General features: G+C 55.8%; 3 protein-coding genes across 3 annotated transcripts; all 3 read right to left on the bottom strand.

Moving 5' to 3' along the window:
- Window positions 1-131: 131 nt before the first annotated feature.
- LOC132084878 (ras-related protein Rab-11A-like) lies at window positions 132-10,181 on the bottom strand. The gene is made up of 6 exons (XM_059490154.1): window positions 10,119-10,181; window positions 4,814-4,935; window positions 3,669-3,742; window positions 2,617-2,810; window positions 1,931-2,011; window positions 132-1,322 (listed from the first exon to the last, which is right to left on the bottom strand). The coding sequence occupies exons 1-6, from the start codon at window positions 10,156-10,158 to the stop codon at window positions 1,183-1,185; spliced, it is 651 nt and encodes a 216-aa protein (XP_059346137.1). The 5' UTR covers window positions 10,159-10,181; the 3' UTR covers window positions 132-1,182.
- An 801-nt stretch (window positions 10,182-10,982) lies between these two features.
- Window positions 10,983-15,264, bottom strand: RAB25 (RAB25, member RAS oncogene family). Its single transcript, XM_059490163.1, has 5 exons — window positions 15,000-15,264; window positions 13,590-13,785; window positions 13,288-13,481; window positions 12,626-12,706; window positions 10,983-11,652 (listed from the first exon to the last, which is right to left on the bottom strand). The coding sequence occupies exons 1-5, from the start codon at window positions 15,037-15,039 to the stop codon at window positions 11,522-11,524; spliced, it is 642 nt and encodes a 213-aa protein (XP_059346146.1). The 5' UTR covers window positions 15,040-15,264; the 3' UTR covers window positions 10,983-11,521.
- A 1,819-nt stretch (window positions 15,265-17,083) lies between these two features.
- On the bottom strand, window positions 17,084-19,259 carry LAMTOR2 (late endosomal/lysosomal adaptor, MAPK and MTOR activator 2). The gene is made up of 4 exons (XM_059490251.1): window positions 19,009-19,259; window positions 17,763-17,925; window positions 17,553-17,642; window positions 17,084-17,292 (listed from the first exon to the last, which is right to left on the bottom strand). The coding sequence occupies exons 1-4, from the start codon at window positions 19,074-19,076 to the stop codon at window positions 17,236-17,238; spliced, it is 378 nt and encodes a 125-aa protein (XP_059346234.1). The 5' UTR covers window positions 19,077-19,259; the 3' UTR covers window positions 17,084-17,235.
- Between the last annotated feature and the right edge of the window lie 91 nt (window positions 19,260-19,350).

The following is a 19,350-nucleotide window of genomic DNA, read 5'->3' as shown; positions in this document are numbered from 1 at the left end:
CCAACCTGTTCTAATCCTGAATTTCAAGCTCTCCCCTCGGGCCTCCCAGCCCTCCTCACCCTCCATTGCCTGTGGGTGCTTCCCTGCAGCCCCACTGCTCTTGCCTCAAGGAGAGACCTGGCAGAAAGAGAAAAGGCTCCAACAGCAGCTTTATTTGGGGATTTTGCCTCAATTTCTGTTTCATTGACAATTCATGCCCCAAGGGGGAACCATGGCCTGGATCCTACTGGCACAGCCAAGTGAGATGCAGACACTGGGGGCAGCTGTGGAGAGAAAGATCCCCCAAAACCCCACAGACAGGGGCCACATTCCCAGTACTGATCAATGGGGCTGGCCTTCCCACCTTCACCCCTTTGATTGACACCTGCCAATCACCCTGACAGCAGCACGGGGCTCAGCAGGGTCTGTCCCAGTACCCTGGGGGTGGCTGCTGTCCCCCAGGCAGGGGGCAATGCCACTGTCACCCTGCTCAGCAGGCACCCCATGCAGTGGTGGCATGTCCCCAGGCACAGTGGCCAAACGCTGCAGCAGGGCAGGGCCAGCTATGCCAGGGGGACCTCGAGGAGGTCCCCAGTGCTGACCCTGGCTGCCCCACAGGGTTCTGTGCAGAGGGACCATGTGCACATCATCCCTGCCCTCACCCCAAATCCCTGCTGTCCCTTCCTAGGGGCTCCCCATCCCATGCTCCCATCTCTTTCCATGGGGGAGTCACAGCTTTTCCCTTGGCTGGGGTCACACAGAAACACAGAGGCACCCCCACAGCCCTCCCTGGATGGCCCCAGAGACAATCCCAGCTCTCAGGGATGAAGGGACAGGGCTGGGCACCACAGGACACATCACTGCTGGCCTCAGCAGGCAGGAGAAGGAGGCACCCAGTGTCCCCTCCACACCCAGGGTGTCACCAAACAGGGACTCAGCACATTCAGACTTGCTCAGTGCCACCCAGTGAGTGTGCCTGCAGGGCTGAAGGGAGCAGGGACACAGGGGATGGCATGGGGAGAGGGGGGACACCCTCCTGCTTTGCCTCCCCCGTTTTTGTCGGTGCTACACAAACACGGGCAGAGCAGCACAAGAGCAGGGGGATGATGCACAAACAGCAGGCAGAGCTCACTGCCCTGCCCAGAGCTGCAGGCTGGGGATGCCACCATGGGCTGGGGGGCACGGTGGGGGCAGCCCAGGGGCTCAGATGTTCTGGCAGCATGGTGCCTGCCTGGCCTCCTGCTGCGTGGGCAGCACCTGGATGGGCTCGATGGAGGTGGAGGGGCCAAACTCGGACTCTGGCTGTCCTGTGATCTGCCTCTGCGACACGATGTGGTAGATCTCTGCCAGAGAGAGAGGGAAAGGGAAAATGTTCTTTAAATAAGTATTTCAGTGGGGGATCTGCTCCCTCCTGTCACAGACATCTTTTATGGAAAATACTTTCCTTAAGATTTTTCCTCCTGAGAAGCTGGGAGGCCTCAGGAACAAAACGTAAACAATGATTATCTGCTGCTGTGGAATGCAACAGGTGGATCTGTGATTGGCCCATGTTAATTGTTTCTAATTAATGGCCAATCACAGTGAGCTGGCTCAGACAGAGCGTCCGAGCCACAAGTCTTTGTTATAACCTTCTTATTCTATTCTTAGCTGGCCTTCTAATGAAATCCTTTCTTCTATTCTTTTAGTATAGTTTTAATATAATATATATCATAAAATAATAAATCAGCCTCCTGAAACATGGGGTCAGATCCTCATCTCTTCCCTCATCCTCAGATCCCCCTGTGAACACCATCACACCCTCCACAAACACACAGCTGCCCACCTCTCCCCAAGAAGGGCAGCAGGATTCCAAGCCAGACCCCACCCAGGCTCCCAGGGGTTGTCCTGAGAGGCCACAACGTCCAAAGCCATCTCCACACTCCTGTCCCTGCCTTTCCTGGCTGCCCCTTACCCGAGAGGATGTTGTGGAAAGCTGTCTCCACGTTGGTGGAATCCAGAGCCGACGTCTCAAGGAAGGACAGCCCATGCTTCTCTGCAAGAACAGCGTGAGCTCAGGTGGGTGCCAGGATCTCCAGCCAGGTGGGAATGGAGCAGGGAAAGACCAAACTATGCCAGGGGGGCCTTGAGGGGGTCCCCAGTGCTGACCCTGGCTACCACACAGGGAGATGTGCAGAAGGACCATGTGCACATCATCCCTGCCCTCACCCCCAAATCCCTGGTGTCCCCTGTCCCCTCCTTGGGACTTCTCAAAGGCCAGAGCCCCCCCAGCCCCTGCTCTCACCTCTTTCCATGGAAGAGCCACAGCTTTTCCCTTTGCTGGGGGGGGTCACAAGGAGGGGCTGCACAGGATGGGGGAAGATGTAGGGGGATAGAATATAAGTAAATAAAGGTAGTATAGAAAGTAATCTGGCCCCCTAAAGAGTTGCAGCTGGGTTAATTATTAAAGATTAGGAGCAGGCCTGATTTTAAGAAGAGTGTTATAAAAGAGGGGATTGGTTGGTTGAGGGAAACTGGACTCAGCTGGCTGCTGTGAGGACAAGGAAGAGTCACTAGAGGAGCTGCCCACAAGAAACATGAAGGAGGTGCGAAACTCTGGCAATATGGAACCCTTGCAGTGTAATGACAACAGGAAGATACCTGCAAAGCTCCTGGCCTCGTCGGTGGGCACAGCCCTCAGGTGCCTCAGGTCACTCTTGTTGCCCACCAGCATGATGACAATGTTGGCATCGGCGTGGTCCTGCAGCTCCTTGAGCCAGCGCTCGGCGTTCTCGTACGTCAGGTACTTGGCAATGTCATAGACCAGCAGGGCCCCCACTGCCCCTCGGTAGTACCTGGGGGTCACACACATCTCTTATCAAAAATCCTTTCCTTAGGATTGTTCCTCTTGAGAAGCTGAGAGGTGTGGCTGGCAGGGGGCTATTTACAAATCACAAATGGGATGTGGGCTGCTGTGGAACGTGCCTTGAGCTGTTTTATTTTCCAGCATCACTCTCATTGCATGGTTATGGCAATGGGAAGATGCCAGCAGCTCACATCTTAGGCAGTAGACAAAGAACTTCATGTTACAACTTACTTTATAAGCTTCTCGACCAATCACACAAAGCAAAAGCATATTGAGTTAATACACAGGCCATTGTTCTATTTGTCCTTGCTTTTCAACAGTTTAAATAATTTTTCTGCTGACCTATCTCATGGCTGCTGCTTAGCTCTAACCACAGTTCTGCTGTCTCTGAGGCCTGCCTTTTGCAGCTTTCCCAAAACCCTCTAATTTTGTGGATTCCCACAAGAGGCTTCAAGAGCAAAATGCAAACAATGGTTATCTGCTGCTGTGGAATGCAACAGGTGCATCTGGGATTGGTCTCATGTGGTTGTTTCTAATTAATGGCCAATCACAGCCAGCTGGCTCGGACTCTCTGTCTGAGACACAAGCTTTTGTTATCATTGTTTCTTTTTCTATTCTTAGCTAGCTTCTGATGAATTCTTCTAATCTTTTAGTATAGTTTTAGTATAATATATATTATAAAATAAGAAATCAAGCCTTCTGAAACATGGAGTCAGATGCTCATCTCTTCCCTCATCGTGGGACCCCTGTGAACAGGGTCACACCTGGGGACAGGGGGGCACAGGGAGGGGACAGGGTCACAGCAGGGCCCCAGACAAGGGCTCCAAGCTGGAAGAAGGAGACTCACGCGGAGGTGATGGCACGGTAACGCTCCTGCCCGGCCGTGTCCCAGATCTGAGCCTTCACTGTCTTGTTGTCCACCTAGGTCACAGATATGTTTTATTAAAAATCCTTTCCTTAGGATTTTTTTCTCCTGAGAAGCTTAGAGGCCTCAGGAACAAAATGCAAACAATGATTATCTGCTGCTGTTAGCCTTTTAAGCTAAAGAAAGATCGTTTCCCCCGTTTAATGATATGCCTCAACTAAACCCCAGCCCCATGCACATTTCATGACTCACTTTCTCTTTAATTATCCAACCCAAACTTCTGTCATTCTGTATCAATAAACTCCCCTCTAGCAAACCACCCATCACTCCAAGCACTGCCCCCTGAACCTGACCATGCAACAGGTGCATCTGTGATTGGTCTCATGTGGTTGTTTCTAATAAATGGCCAATCACAGTCCAGCTTCTTGCACTGTCTCAGTCAGACACAAACCTTTGTTATTTCTTCTTCTTCTATTCTTAGCTAGCCTTCTGATGAAATCCTTTCTTCTATTCTTTTAGTATAGTTTTAATATATTAAATATAACATTAAATATAATATAATATAATATATTATATTATAGTTATATATATAACTATATAAAAAATATATAGTTATATATACATAAGTATATATATAAATATATACTTATATATATAAATATGTATAAAATACATATTTAAATATATATAAAAATATACTTATATATATTTAAATAGAAATATACTAGAAATAAATACATATATTTATCTCTAATATTTATAATGTGATATTTATATTAGAAATATACATATTGTATAAATATGATGTATAATATAATGTATAAAATATTTATATACTATATAAATATTATCTATTATATAATATTTATATGTTTATATTAATATATATTTATATAAATATAATATCGTTATATTTATATAGAATATTGATATGCTTATATTTATAGTGTGGGTATATTATACATTATATATATATATATATATATACATAAATCAATACATGTCAGTAAATTTACATATCAATAAATCAATATATATAATAAATCAAGCCTTCTGAAACATGGAGTCAACATTCTCATCTCTTCCCTCATCGCAGGACACCTGCAAACACAAACACCACCACACACCTGGATGCTCCTGGTGGCAAACTCCACCCCGATGGTGCTCTTGCTCTCCAGGTTGAACTCGTTGCGGGTGAAGCGGGACAGCAGGTTGCTCTTGCCCACCCCTGAGTCCCCGATGAGCACAACTGGGTGGGCACAAACACAGGGTCAGCTCTGCCAGGCAAGGGGAACCCACATCCCACAGCCTGGCAGGGATGGGACTCCCCCATCTATCCCCACATCTCCATCTCATGCAGGAGGAGCTGCCTCCATCCCTCCCAGCAGCGTCGCTGCTGCCTGCAAATCCCCTTGAGAAAATCCCTGACAGCACTGGGAAGTTACCAGAAGTGGAGGGGTTGGATGCAACCCCCCTAAAACAAAACCCAACCCGAAAAATAAAACAAATTCTATCATAAATTCCTCTCTCCGAGATCTACGGCCTGAAAAACCATTGTTATAAAATTTAACTAAAGGAATGCCGAACTGTCCCCTCCTTTCCCCCTTCCCTCCCCCTGGGGGATGGGAAAGCACTGATGATCTGCACTGATGTACCCAAAATGGGCAGAAAAGCAGGGCCAGGAGTGTGCAGGGAGAGCCAGGCAGAGCTGGGGCTCCTCTTGCCAACCCTGAGTGCCCTCCAGCCCTGAGGGCACTCTGGAGGACTTTTAGACATGGTTGGAAAGGGAGCATCCTCCTCCTCCTCCTCTGCTGCAGCCCATGAGCTGGGAAGTCCCTGGGTGTGGGTTAAATGCACTTTGTGCCTGTCCCAGATCAGGCTTGGTTCCTGTAAAACCTGGTGAAACAGGCTCTGGAGGAGCTTTATCACACACCTCCCCAGTCTAGTTTGTTGAGTTTATGACTCAACAGGTTTTGGTTTTAATTTTTAAGTTATTTTTTAATTCCTTCACTGCCTATCCTGCTCATTGCCCAGGTGCACTCAGACACTTCACCCACCTGTGGGACACATCTCCCCAGTTCCAACTCAATTCCCAGTTCATGGGACAGGAGGGCACTCCCAAATCCCTCCATCTTCTCTTCTGAACCCCCATTCCAAAAACCCCAAAATTCTACATTTTCACCCTGTGACAAACTAACTATCATTCTTCATAAACTCTCATGACTTGTAAATCCTCATATAAAGTTGGCGATTTTCTCCATGGGTTAAAATCAAAGGTGCAGGGGTCTGTGACTTTGTGCCAAGGTCTCTGAGCCCCCAGCAAGGGGCTGGAGCCCTCCAGGGAACCCAGAGGAGTTTCCTGGGTTCTGACCATCGTGGTCTCTGGAGTCCTTAAAAGAACAGGAGAACTCAGTTTTCAATGCCAGGGCAGCTCATCCCTTCCAAAGCAGGGGCAAAGTCAAAGGGAAATGCAACGTTCAGGGGCTTGGATTAGTGCTCCCAGGGTGCAGGACAATCGGGAATGGCTTCCCACTGCCAGAGGGCAGGGTTGGGTGGGATATTGGGAGGGAATTCTTGGCTGTGAGGGTGGTGAGGCCCTGGCACAGAGAAGCTGTGCCTACCTCATCCCTGGAAATGTCCAAGGCCAGGCTGGGCAGGGCTTGGAGCAACCTGGGACAGTGAACTAAGGGGTGGGACAAGAGGAGCTTTACAGTCCCACCCACCCCAAGCACTCTGTGATGCAGTGGAGGAGCTGCCCTTGGCTCCTTCACTGGCTGTCCTGAGCTCTTCCAGCTTCCCCCAGTGAGCCCACAGAGCTGCTGGGTTTCCTGGCACCAGCCTGAGGGCTTTGTCAGCTGCACTGGTGTAGGAGGCTTTGCACCGTGCAGGGGAGCCACATCTACGAGCTGGAGCTGAGGGAAGGAGTTATCCAGGCCATGGGGCTGCTGCTTCCCCAGCCCAGCTGCCACAGCGCCCATCCTGGCAGTGCCACCATGCCCCAGGGCAGGCTCCAGAGGGCTTTGGGCACGCCAGGGGTGCAGGGTGGGTGCTGCAGCCTGTGGGGGTGATGAGCCCCCTGTCCCTGAGCGTGAATGGCTCCAGGAGCTGCAGCAGCACCCCCTAGGCCAGGCACAAAAGCATTTGGCACTTTCTGTCCTCACTGCAGGGATGGAAACAGCCTGGAGCTCCTCACAGGGCCCCAGGGAAGGGTGTGAGGAGCAGCCATGGCCAGAGCTGCTCCTCAGCCACCCTGAGCCCCTCCAGCAGCACAGGAGGGGACACTGCACAGCTGGGATGTGCATTGTGCTTTGCTGATGCTCCCACCGCAGTGGAACTGGGGATGATGCTGCTTCCAGCTGTGAGAATCTCTCTTTTCTCATGGGGGAGAGCTGCTGCACCCTGGGAGCACTAATCCAAGCCCCTGAACGTTGCATTTCCCTTTGACTTTGCCCCTGCTTTGGAAGGGATGAGCTGCCCTGGCATTGAAAACTGAGTTCTCCTGTTCTTTTAAGGACTCCAGAGACCACCATGGCCAGAACCCAGGAAACTCCTCTGGGTTCCCTGGAGGGCTCCAGCCCCTTGCTGGGGGCTCAGAGACCTTGGACCTTGAAGCCCAAGACCCCTGCACCTTTGATTTTAACCCATGGAGAAAATCGCCAACTTTATATGAGGATTTACAAGTCATGAGAGTTTAAGCATAATGACATTTTGTCACTGGGTGAAAAAGTAAAACTTTGGGGTTTTTAGAGTGGGGCTTCAGAAGCCAAGATGGAGGGGTTTGGGTGTGCCTTGTCCTTCTTCTTTCTTCTTCTTGGCCTCCATCTTCTGCTGTGATGGTAGCACTTTTGGATTGGTTTAAGGTAGAAACTCACTATCTAGCATAAGTGATAGGTATCGGGAAGTTACTGTGAATAATGTACACACAGTTTTTAGTATAAAAAGATAACACTGCCTCAAGGTGGTCTATGTGCCATGAACTGACCTGCTGGACAGACCATAGCAGGTCAGAAAAAGAATGTTAGAAATAACAGAGAATAAACAACATTGAAAACCAGAACAGAAGAATCCTGACTCCTTCTTCGATCTCGGGGCTGGGAAAAAAGAGACTTTCCAACACCTCGAGGTCACCTCAACCACATAAACCCTGAGATCCTGGCATCCCTGGGCGGGCAGCTGGGCTGGGCTCGGGATGATGAGCTCAGACCACTGAACACCAGACTCAATCCCAGCCTGGGAAGAGGCACACCATCGGAGAAAAAACTCCTGAGCGGACAACCTGATCTCTGCTGAGAGACAAGTCGCTTCAAGCTCAACCCAGAAAGGAGGAAACCCCAAAGCACCTGGCACCTCCTCACCTGTGAGCTGCTGGCCAGGACAACCTCCAGATTGACCCAGCTTTTGGTTGGACAGGTCAAAATTGAGAACATGGGGGTAGCAGATTCCCAGGATGCACGCTGATGATGCAGAAACCGTAAGTCAGAACAGGGGGGTTTTGCCCCGTTTCACAGACACGGCTGTCACAGACACATTTTATGAAAAATCCTTTCCTTAGGATTTTTCCTCCTGAGAAGCTGGGAGGCCTCAGGAACAAAATGTAAACAATGGTTATCTGCTGCTGTGGAATGCAACAGGTGCATCTGGGATTGGTCTCATGTGGTTGTTTCTAATTAATGGCCAATCACAGCCCAGCTGGCTCGGACAGAGAGTCTGAGCCACAAGCTTTTGTTATTCATTCTTTCTTTTTCTATTCTTAGCCAGCCTTCTGATGAAATCCTTTCTTCTATTCTTTTAGTATAGTTTTAATGTAATATATATCATAAAATAATCAATCAAGCCTTCTGAAACACGGAGTCAGATCCTCGTCTCTTCCCTCATGCTAAGACCTGGTCACACACAGCAGAGGTATCAGTGGGATGGGACACCCTGAGAGCCAGGAGGGGATGAAGAGCCTGTGGTGAGCTGCTCCCAGGGAAAGAACAACAGGGGATGGACAGACATACAAGGACCATGAGCTGAAGGCCCCTCAGAGCCACGCAGCTGGCACAGCACCGGGTGGGAAATGCAGAACAAAGCAGCTGGAGGAGCTCCTGCCTGGGCACCCCACTGCAGGCACCACTCAGCATCAGAGTTTCCCCCATCTCGGGTGCCAGAGTGACTCCAGGCAGGAGGATTTTCCTGGGCAGCAGCCAGGGGAGGTGTGCAGGGAGCCAGGGGCTACCAGAGCGTGGCTGGCTGGAATTACGTCCTGTGCTGGCTGGAATTACTCAGGGCCTTGCAGGCAGGCCTGAGTGGGTAGGTTGACTCACAGGTGAGCTCACAGCCTGGATTTTACAGCTCAGGAGGCAGCTGTGGCATTGCCAGGAATGTCCCTTTGCTTCCCCAGCACTGCTTTGGCCACAGCAGAGTGCATGGCAGGCACAGGGATGGGGGTACCGGGCAGAAATGCCAATGTCATGTCTCCAAGAGCCTGTCCCTGTCCCCCACCCTTCCTGGGCACAGCAGAGAGGTCAGAGCATGACCAGCACCAGGAAGGGTCCCTGGATGCTGGGGAGCAGCAGGGCTTTCTCTCCTGGGGGAGATCACTCAGCTCTCAGCTGGGCTCCCTTTACCCAGCGCCGCAGAGCAGAGCACCCATGGGTGCTCAGGGCCTGACACAGCACCCACAGAGTCCCACGGAGCAGCCCTCCCCAGCACCCTGCCATGGTCACAGCCACAGCCACCCCGCCACCCTGTCCTGGCCACAGCCACCCTGCCCTGGCCACCCTTCCACAGCCACCCTCCAGGGCACTGCACACTCGGGCTGGGGCTGCAGCCCCCTCCTCAGGAGCCAAGACCAGCTGTGATGAGCATCGGGACCACAAACCACAGGAGCAGCTCTAGCAAACCCTCTGACCACCTCAGCCTCAGCAGCACCCACCCTCCTGCACAGCACAGTGAGACACCACAGCAAGCCCCCCACTCCTGTCCTGTGAACTGGGAATTGAGTGTTCTATCCCAGTACAACCCCCCTCCCCATCCCCTGCACTGGGAGCTGAGTGTTCTATCCCAGTACAGTCCCCCTCCTATCCCCTGGACTGAGAGCTGAGTGTTCTATCCCAGTACAAGCCCACCCCGTAAACTGGGAATTGAGTGTTCTATCCCAGTACAAGCCCCAGCTCCCCATCCCACGAACTGGGAGCTCAGTGTTCCATCCCAGTCCAAGCCCCCCATCCCATGAACTGGGAGCTGAGTGCTCTATCCCAGTCCAAGCCCCAGTTCCCCATCCCATGAACTGGGGGCTCAGTGTTCCATCCCAGTCCAAGCCCCCCATCCCATAAACTGGGGGCTCAGTGCTCTATCCCAGTCCAAGCCCCAGCTCCCGCCCCACACCAGGGGTGCCCGCAGCGGGCTCAGAGCTGGCACGGGCACGGCGGGCACGGGCAGCAGACCCACCTTTGAAGAGATAATCGTATTCATCGTCCTTGCCCCGCATCTCTCCCAGCTCCACAGCCCCGCTCCCACTGGGCCAACTGGGATTTCCGGCCCTTCCCAGCCCGGCCAGGGGCTGTCCCCAGGCACCCATTGGTGGCCACAGCCTTTCCTGCTCCGCGCCCATTGGCGGCCAGGGCTGCCCGTCACACTCAGGTGTGCTCACCTGGGCCAGGTGAGGGGGCAGGGACACGGCAGCGCCTGTGTGCGCTCCTGATGGGGACAGCGCGCCCCGCACAGAGCCCGGGGGGTGACACGGAGCGGGGCTGGTGCAAAGAGAAATCCAGTGAAAACACGAGAATCCAGCAGGAATTATCCCCATTCCGAGGGGTTTCAGATAGCCGGCAGAGGCTGCGTCATTGTCTGCACTGATAAAGATCAAACAGGGGAGCTAAACTGGGAAAGGCTGCGTGGGGAGGGGGCACGGGGGGCACGGGTTTAGGGTGGGAGGGAGTGCAGGGGGCACAGGTTTAGGGTAAAAGGGGCACAGGGGGCACGGCTTTAGTGTGGGAGGGGGCACAGGGGGCACGGCTTTAGGGTGGGAGGGGGCACAGCTTTAGGGTGGGAAGGGGCACAGGGGGCACGGCTTTAGGGTGGGAGAGGGGGCACAGGATGAGCCCAGCTTTAGGGTGGGAGGGGGCACAGGGGCCATGGCATCGGGGTAGGGGGGCACAGGGGAGCCTTGGCATCGGGGTAGGAGGGGGCACAGGGGAGCCTTGGCATCCAGCTTGGCAGCTTTGGAGGCCACGATCTTCAGCACATTATGAAGGTGGGGAGCCCCAGGGCGTGGAGCACAAACACGCAGGAATTCCAGCTCAGTAAACCTGCATTTCACAAGTCCTTTAATGATTGTGTCACGCCCCTGCTGGACACGGAGCTGCTCCCTGCCCCGTGGCACCGGGCCCTGCTGGGACAGCCAAGGGCTGAGCGCTGCCACTTCACACCCCAGAGCAGTCCCTGGTGGGACAGACACCTGCAGGGCAGCCTCATCTCAGCGCAGGGCACAGGGTGGCCCTACAGGAGCCACAGGTAATCAGAGAGGCTCCTGTTGCTGGCACGATCCTGCCCAGAACCTCCTGGCTCCTTCCCCAGAGGGTGTCCTGGTCATTTTGCCCTGCAGGTCCAGAAGGGCTGAAACGATTGGTGACAATGGTGATGCTAATCAGGGCCCAGCAAAAATGCAACAGAGCTCCTGGAACTGCGGCTTCTCACTGTTTATGGCACGATTTAACCCCTCCCTGTCCAGGCTGCTGGACCCCACTGCACCAGGACAGGGGTGGCACTGCGGGCAGGGTGACACCAGCTGGTGCTGGGGGCCACTGGTGTGTCCCGGGCTTGTGGGGGTCCCTGGGGACGTGCTGGGGTGCTCAGAGGGCCACGCAGCACGGGCGCCTCTCTGCCTGTGCTGGGGCTGTGCTCGCAGGGCTCTCACTGGCAAGTGACACCGTGTTGCTTTGGCTGCTCCTCTGCTTCTGCTTCTGCACTTTGTGGAAGATTTCTGCAAAAGAAGAAGTGCTGGGGAGGGGGGTCTGTGTGTCAGGCAAAGCCCCCTGGGGATGCAGGGACAGCTTCAAGCCTGCAGCCCCCACTGCTGGGTGTGCTGGTGGCTCCCCTTCACCTCTGCACAGCACAGGGGTGACAAGGGGTGAGGGACAGAATGTAAGAAAATAGTGCAGAAAGGAATCTCATCCTCATCTCTGAGGAGTTGGAGCTGTGCTAATTACCAAAGGTTAGGAACAGGCCTGCTCTTAATAGGCCACGATAAGGATGAGTGCTATAAAAGAGTGGGTTAGATGGTCGAGAAGACAGCTGGAGTTTGTTGGCAGGGCTGTGAGGAGCTGTCCATGAGCAATCACCGAGGATGCATGGAACTTTTGCAATAAGATAAAAACAACAAGGGACAGGGCCTGCATCCCTGCAGCGCTTGGGGAACACCCTGTGCTTGGGCCATTTCCTCTTGCCCAACCTGGGATTAGTGCTTCACCCTGTGCTGGGGCTGGCAGCTCACTGGGCCAGGCTGGCTCAGCATGGCATGGCATGGAACAGCACTGCATGGCATGGGATAGCACTGCATGGCACAGCACACCTCACTGCCTGGATGCTGCATTCCTGAAGAGCTGCTCTTGGACTCCATCCTTGGCCCCCCAGGTCCCCCCAGCCGGTTTGGCAGGATGCTGGAGACACCAAGTCATGAGCCCAGGACAACAGGAAGGAGACTGGAGATTATGGGGGAGAAGCAGCTCCTGGGGCTTCAGGGACGCCCAGGGGCCGTGAGAACAAAGCTTCGGGTGTGGGGAGTGAAACGCCCAGCACCAAAGGCTGAAAACCAAAGCAGACAGAGAGGCAACACCAAAAGACCTCATGAAAATAGCCCCAAATAGCTCAAGTAGAGCAGGGAGAGAAGTGCTGCACATCATCTGCCCAGCCCTGCACCCCTGGGATCTGCTGCAGCACAGCAGCAGCGCCTGTACCCTTCAGGATGGTCTCGAATGCTTCCTCAACATTGGTGGAGTCCAGCGCCGAGGTCTCCACAAACAGCAGCCCGTTGTTGTCTGCAAGGAGAGGAGACCCCTGAGATGATGCAGACCCCATGGCTCCAACCTGGAGCACCTTTAGAGGTGTTCAGCCCCGTGGCTCCAATCTGGAGCACCTTTAGAGGCGTTCAGGTGCCATGGCTCCAATCTGGAGCACCTTTAGAGGTGTTCAAGTGCCATGGCTCCAATCTGGAGCACCTTTAGAGGTGTTCAGGTACCATGGCTCCAATCTGGAGCACCTTTGGAGGTGTTCAGCCCCATGGCTCCAATCTGGAGCACCTTTAGAGGTGTTCAAGTGCCATGGCTCCAATCTGGAGCACCTTTAGAGGTGTTCAGGTACCATGGCTCCAATCTGGAGCACCTTTGGAGGTGTTCAGCCCCATGGCTCCAATCTGGAGCACCTTTAGAGGTGTTCAAGTGCCATGGCTCCAATCTGGAGCACCTTTGGAGGTGTTCAGCCCCATGGCTCCAATCTGGAGCACCTTTAGAGGTGTTCAGGTGCCATGGCTCCAATCTGGAGCACCTTTAGAGGTGTTCAGGTCCACCCTGTTGGGGAGGTTCTCAAGCCCCCAGCCCTGCGGGGGAGTTCCAGCCTGTACCTGCAAACATTTTGGCCTCCTCCATGGGCACCTCTCGAGCCTGTGCGAGGTCGGTCTTGTTCCCCACCAGCATGACAACGATGCTGGCCTCAGCATGGTCGTAGAGCTCCTTCAGCCAGCGATCCACCACGTCGTACGTCTGGTGCTTGGTGATATCAAACACCACCAGAGCACCCACAGCCCCCCGGTAATACCTGTGAGAGACACCCACCATCATTCCCCGCTCCAGATCCCCCCCAGCACCCATTGTCACCCGTGGGGCTGCAGCCAAGCCCCAGCAGGGCCGGCTCTGAGGTCCTTACGCCGAGGTGATGGCGCGGTAGCGCTCCAGCCCCGCCGTGTCCCAGATCTGAGCCTTGACCGCGGCGTCTCCCACCAGGATGGTGCGCGTGGAGAACTCCACGCCGATGGTGGTGCGGCTGTCGTGGTTGAACTCGTTGCGGGTGAAACGAGACAGCAGGTTTGTCTTGCCCACCCCTGACTCACCAATCAGCACAACTGTGGGGAGAAGGAAGGAAGGAAGGAAGGAAGGAAGGAAGGAAGGAAGGAAGGAAGGAAGGAAGGAAGGAAGGAAGGAAGGAAGGAGAGGAAGGAGAGGAAGGAGAGGAAGGAGAGGAAGGAGAGGAAGGAGAGGAAGGAGAGGAAGGAGAGGAAGGAGAGGAAGGAGAGGAAGGAGAGGAAGGAGAGGAAGGAGAGGAAGGAGAGGAAGGAGAGGAAGGAGAGGAAGGAGAGGAAGGAGAGGAAGGAGAGGAAGGAGAGGAAGGAGAGGAAGGAGAGGAAGGAGAGGAAGGAGAGGAAGGAGAGGAAGGAGAGGAAGGAGAGGAAGGAGAGGAAGGAGAGGAAGGAGAGGAGAGGAAGGAAGGAGAGGAAGGAAGTCAGTCAATCTCACTGTGCTGCCCCAGCTACCAGCACTGGTTGCACGGGCATTGCTCGCTTTGTTGGGTGCCCCAGCCTGGGCAGCTGTGTGGGTTTAACCCCTGATGGGGTCACACCTTCAGCAAACTGGGTCCCCGTGGGAGCCCAGCTGTGCTCCCTAGTGCTGGTCAGGGGGGTCATGGCTGCTGGGCAGCAGGAGCAGGGCGAGGATGTTGGTGAGCCCTGGGTCACCCTGCAGCAGTGGGCACCCAGGACAGGTGGCACACCAGACCCTGTCTGTGCCCACTTGCCCAAAGGGGGCACTGAGCCCAAGCAGAGTCCAGCCACCAGCACCTGGCAGTGACCAGGTGGGCCCAAGGAGCTCAGCATGGGAGGTGTGAGGCTGTGCCCCCATTTCTGCAGCTCAGCTCTCACCCCCATGTCCTCAGCATGTGCCACTGCCCAGGTCGCTGCAGGAAATGACATTTCAATGCCCACTGCTCTCAGGGGTTACAGGCTCTCATGGCATTTGTCTCACACACTCAGTCCCAGTTTCCACACCCGCCCTATCCCATAACAGCAATTTGCCTGGCACTGCACACCTTCAGCCTTGGGGTGAGTGTGGATCTCCCCGGGTCTCTGTGGACCTGGTGCTGCTCACCAGCCCTGGCTGGCCTCACTGCCTGCCCCCTCCGTAGCTCCCGGTGCCCACCACAGCTGCAGGGAATCATCAACACGGTGCCAGCTCAGGGCACAGCCGCCCTGGGGAAAGGGCACCCACGTTCCCTCCCCGCAGCCCCTGGATTTCTGCTCCCCTCCTTTTGGGGAAGTGGGATCACACCGAGAGCAGGACTCACCCTTGAAGACAAAGTTATAATCCTCCTCGGCGCTGCCCATGTCGCCCCGGCCGCCGCCCGCCCTGCAGGGCCGCCCTGCCTTTGCCTTTCCTCCTTCCCGCTGCCGAGCCCCGAGCACCCGGCGGGGCGGAGGCACCGAGGGAGCGCACGGAGCCACCGGAGGTTCCTCTGTGCCGGGAGCGAGAGAGGGGTCCGGGGCAGCGGAGGGTCCGGGACAGCGGGCAGGGAGAGGCCGAGCTGGCGACAGCGCGGCCGCTTGACTCAAGGGGTGGGACCGGGTGTCGCAGCGCAGGTTGGGCAGGTAATGTCACCCCTGGGACGGTCACGGGGCGGCGGGAGGAGGAGCCAGGGACCGATCCGAGTGCGGGCAGGCTGGGGCGGCGAGGGCAGCACCGACAGCACGGGCAGCACCGACAGCACGGGCAGCGTGAGCATGGAGGGTGCCAGGGCAGCACCAACACCATGGGCACGGAGGGCATCACGGGCAGCCACGGCAACACGGGCAGCGTGAGCACGGAGGGCATCACGGGCAGCACCGACAGCACGGACAGTGTGGGCACGAAGGGTGCTAGGGCACAGAGGGCAGTACCAACAGCACGGGCACCGTGGGCACGGAGGATGCGAGGGCAGCACGGGCAGCCCGCACAGGACACAGAGGGCATCGCGGGCAGCGCGGCAGGGAGGGTGTCGCCCTGATTTTTGAAGATTTTCCAAGCCTTCTGATGTTTACATTCTTGTAACGAACTTTCTCACTTTCTGTGAGTAACTCATTGTTTTGCATTCTTTTATGGAGGAGGAGAAATTTGATGGACTGTTGCATTGTCCGGTGTCGTTGGAAAGGTGGCACTGCCACCCTCCAATCCACTGTCGCTTTTGGAAATCTGTAAATGTTGGAGTCAGAAAATAAACGTCCTTTTTTTGCCTTGAGAACAGCAGTGCGTGCGCGTCATGTCGTGGCCTGTAGTGACAGGGAGGGTGCGAGGGCAGGACACGGGGGGCATCACGGGGAGGGTGGCACGGCCGGGAGGGCAGCACGGGGAGCGGACGGGTGCGATGGCATCGGGGGCAGCGATGGCAGCAAAGGCACAGCGGGGCACTGTGGGGTAGGGAGGGGATGGCAGCGAGGGCAGCTGTGCCAGGAGCAGAACCCCCGCCCAGCCCGGCTCCCGCCGCTCCGAATGTTCCCTCGCCTCTGCTGCCATCGTGTGAAAGGCAGGGAAATAGGGATGGGAAGGAGCCCCCGGCACCCCCAGCTATCCCAGGGTGACCAGCAGGGCTGTGCCGGGGCTCGGCTCTGTCGGAACCCCCCTCCTTTGACAACAGCCCCTTGCAACCTCTTGTCTTTCCCCAGGGCGATGGGCACCTCCCAAACACTGACCAGTGTCCTGGATTGTCAAACTAATTGTATTCTATTTCCCATCTGTGTGGCAGTTGTCTTCTGTTAAGTGGGCAGTGTTCCTTATCTCTTCCACAACTGGGGAGACATCTGCTGATAACAGGCTATTGAATATCACTGCATGACTGATAAGAACTACAGCATCCCAGTGTGAGATGTGAGCCCAGAGGGAAGAGACAAGCATTCTACCCCGATATAAAGTGGAGATTCTGGGATACCAGCATGGCTTTTCTCTACTGGATTTACCAGAGAAACAGCTGCTCTCTTCCCCTGGATCTTTAGAGGAAGACTACACCTTTTCTACAGGATCCCTGCTCCAACAGAACCACACCTGGCACTGCAGGAGGGCTGCAGCCACATTTCCAATGGGACTGCTGCCAACACCCTGACCCACAGGGTGTCAGGTGGTGTTCTGACTCTGGCAGTGCTGTTTTAGTTTACTGTGTTGTTTATCTTTTTATTTTCTTCCCTATTAAAGGGAACTTTTATTCCCTGCTCCCATATTTTTGCCTGAGAGCCCCTTAATTTAAAATTTATAGCAATTTGGAAAAAATGTGGGAAATGTGGTTTACATTTTCCATTTCAGAAGAAGCTCCTGCATTCCTTAGCAAACACCTGTCTTTTGAAACCAAGACAGCCCAGTCTGGCTGTGTAACCCCTCAGCTCCCCCAACAACAGACACAATGGACACAAGCATCAAACACACTTTATTCACCCCAGATTCTGGATTCCTGCCACATTATTTTTCAGACCACACTGGAGCTCTGGGATGCCCGTGGGGCCTCTCATGCCCAACCCACGGTGGTGATGGTGATGCTGTCAGAGCTCTCCACTGCCTGCTCACGATGCAGCCACCTGTGTGAGTGGCTCCTCCAGGTACTGGACCAGTGCCTGTGCCTGCAAGCAGAGAATGGCATGAGACACGCTCAGGTGGGTTTTGAAACACATGTGCCCACTGCTCGCTTGTTTATTGTAATTTATATTTCAGTTTAGAACCTTAAAAAGGTGTCACCAGGGGGAAGGGAGACAGAGGAGTCTCTGCAAGGTGCAAAGAGTGTCCCAGGCAGCTTCCTCCAGCCCTTCCATCCCAATGCTCTTCAACAGCTCCTCCCCACACCAGAGCAGGGATGCAGCCCTGCAGCCTCCCCAGCCCTTACCTTGGCTTTCAGCATCCCAAACCCGACCGTCTCCTTGGCGTACATGCAGAGCAGCAGGTTTGCCACCCGTGTGATGGCCACTCGCCCCTCCTGCCCAGGGAGAAACAGCACCCATGGCACCCCAGCTCGGCCTGGAGCCCCAGCAGGGTCCTGGCACCACGGGCACAGCCCCAGGGAAGGCAGGGCAGGGCAGGCTCCAGCCCCACATACCATGCAGTCCATGAGGATGAATTTCAGGTTGTCCTCATTGAAGGCCTGGTGCCCGTTTTTGTCGTAGGCCACCCAGATGTTGCTGGCGATGGCTGCAGTGACCCTGGCATCAGTGTCCCCATAGCCAGAGTAGGCAAGCAAGGAGCCCTCGTTGTTCAGCAGCCTGGCAAGGACACAGCACGGCAAACTGATGCCTCTAACAGCAGAACACTTTCAGCACCAGGGAAGAACAAACCCTCCCACCCAGTCCCAAGCACTGCTCCCAACACACTCCCATTCTGCAGGGATTTGGGGGACTTCAAAGCCGGAAAGTTCTGCAGTGTCCCCAGGCCCGAGCAGGGCAGTGCAGGATCTGTCTGGTGAAGCAGCAGGACCTGCCACAGGCTGGGCATGAGCCTGGGGGACAAACACTGTGCACAGCCCCAGCTCTGTGCCTGGCCCTTGCACTGTGCACCAGGCGCCAGGAGCCCCACACACTGTGCACAGTGCCAGCACCATCTGCAGCCCAGCACCATGCAGGGTGTGTGGTCTCAGTCTCATGCTTGCTCCTGGAAGGGCCCCTCACCTTCCCCAGGCACGGACAGCAATCATCCCCGGGTAGGGGCAGGAGCAAGGGCAAGGAGCAATGCTGGGCAGGGGCAGGCAGCATCCCTGGGCAGGGGCAAGGGCAAGGAACATCCCTGGGCAGGGGCAGGAGCAAGGGCAAGGAGCATCCCTGGGCAGAAGCAGGGGAAAAGTAGGCAGCATCCTCGGGCAGGGGCAGCATTCCCAGGGCAGGGGCAGGAGCATCCTCCAGTGCAAGGACAGGGGCAGGAGCATCCCTGGGCAGGGGCAGAGGCAAGGAGCATCCCCAGGTAGGGGCAAGGAAAAGGAGCATTAGCAGGCAGGAGCAGGGGCTGGGGAAAAGCAGGCAGCATCCTTGGGTACGGACAGCATTCCCTGGAGTAGGGAGCATCCCCCGGTGCAGGGACAGGGGCGGCACGGCCGAGGCAGGTTCAGGGACATGGACAGGAGCACGGTTAGGGTCTGGGGCAGGGACAGGGGATTGGCAGGCAGCATCTCCGGGCAGGGGCAGCATCCCCTGGGGCACGGACAGCGGCAGTATCCACCGGGGTCGGTACGAGGGAACCATTCCCGGGCAGGGAAAGCATCTCCCCTCAGGGGCGTCACCCCGCATCACGGAGCGCTCGCTGCCCGCGGTGCCCGCTCGGGGAAAGGCGCCCCCCACCCGGCCCCCCGCACTCACAGCGTGCTCTGGACGCCGCCGGTGTTGGCCTGGCTGAGCACCTGCGTCAGGGCCTTGGGCCGCAGCATGGCCGCCGCCGCCGGCACCGCGGGGCGGGGGTGCGGCCGCGCCGGGCCGCGCCGTCACGGGGCCGCGCCGGGCCCGCAGCATTCTGGGGGTTGTAGTCCCGCCCTGCCCCGCCGCTGGCCCCGTGGGCACCGGGACTCCAGAGGGGCCTCGGTAGCAGAAGGGAGCGCGGAGCAGGCGCGGGGCCTCGGCGACCGCGGGAAGCGGGGATGGGGTCGGTGAAAGGGGAGGTCGGTAGGGGCACCGGCGGGCGGCGCCCCCTACCCAGGCTCCGGC

The sequence above is a fragment of the Ammospiza nelsoni genome, chromosome 28, assembly GCF_027579445.1.
Source record: "Ammospiza nelsoni isolate bAmmNel1 chromosome 28, bAmmNel1.pri, whole genome shotgun sequence".
Classification (NCBI taxonomy): Eukaryota; Metazoa; Chordata; class Aves; order Passeriformes; family Passerellidae; genus Ammospiza; species Ammospiza nelsoni.
This window is presented reverse-complemented; position numbering and strand designations above follow the sequence as displayed.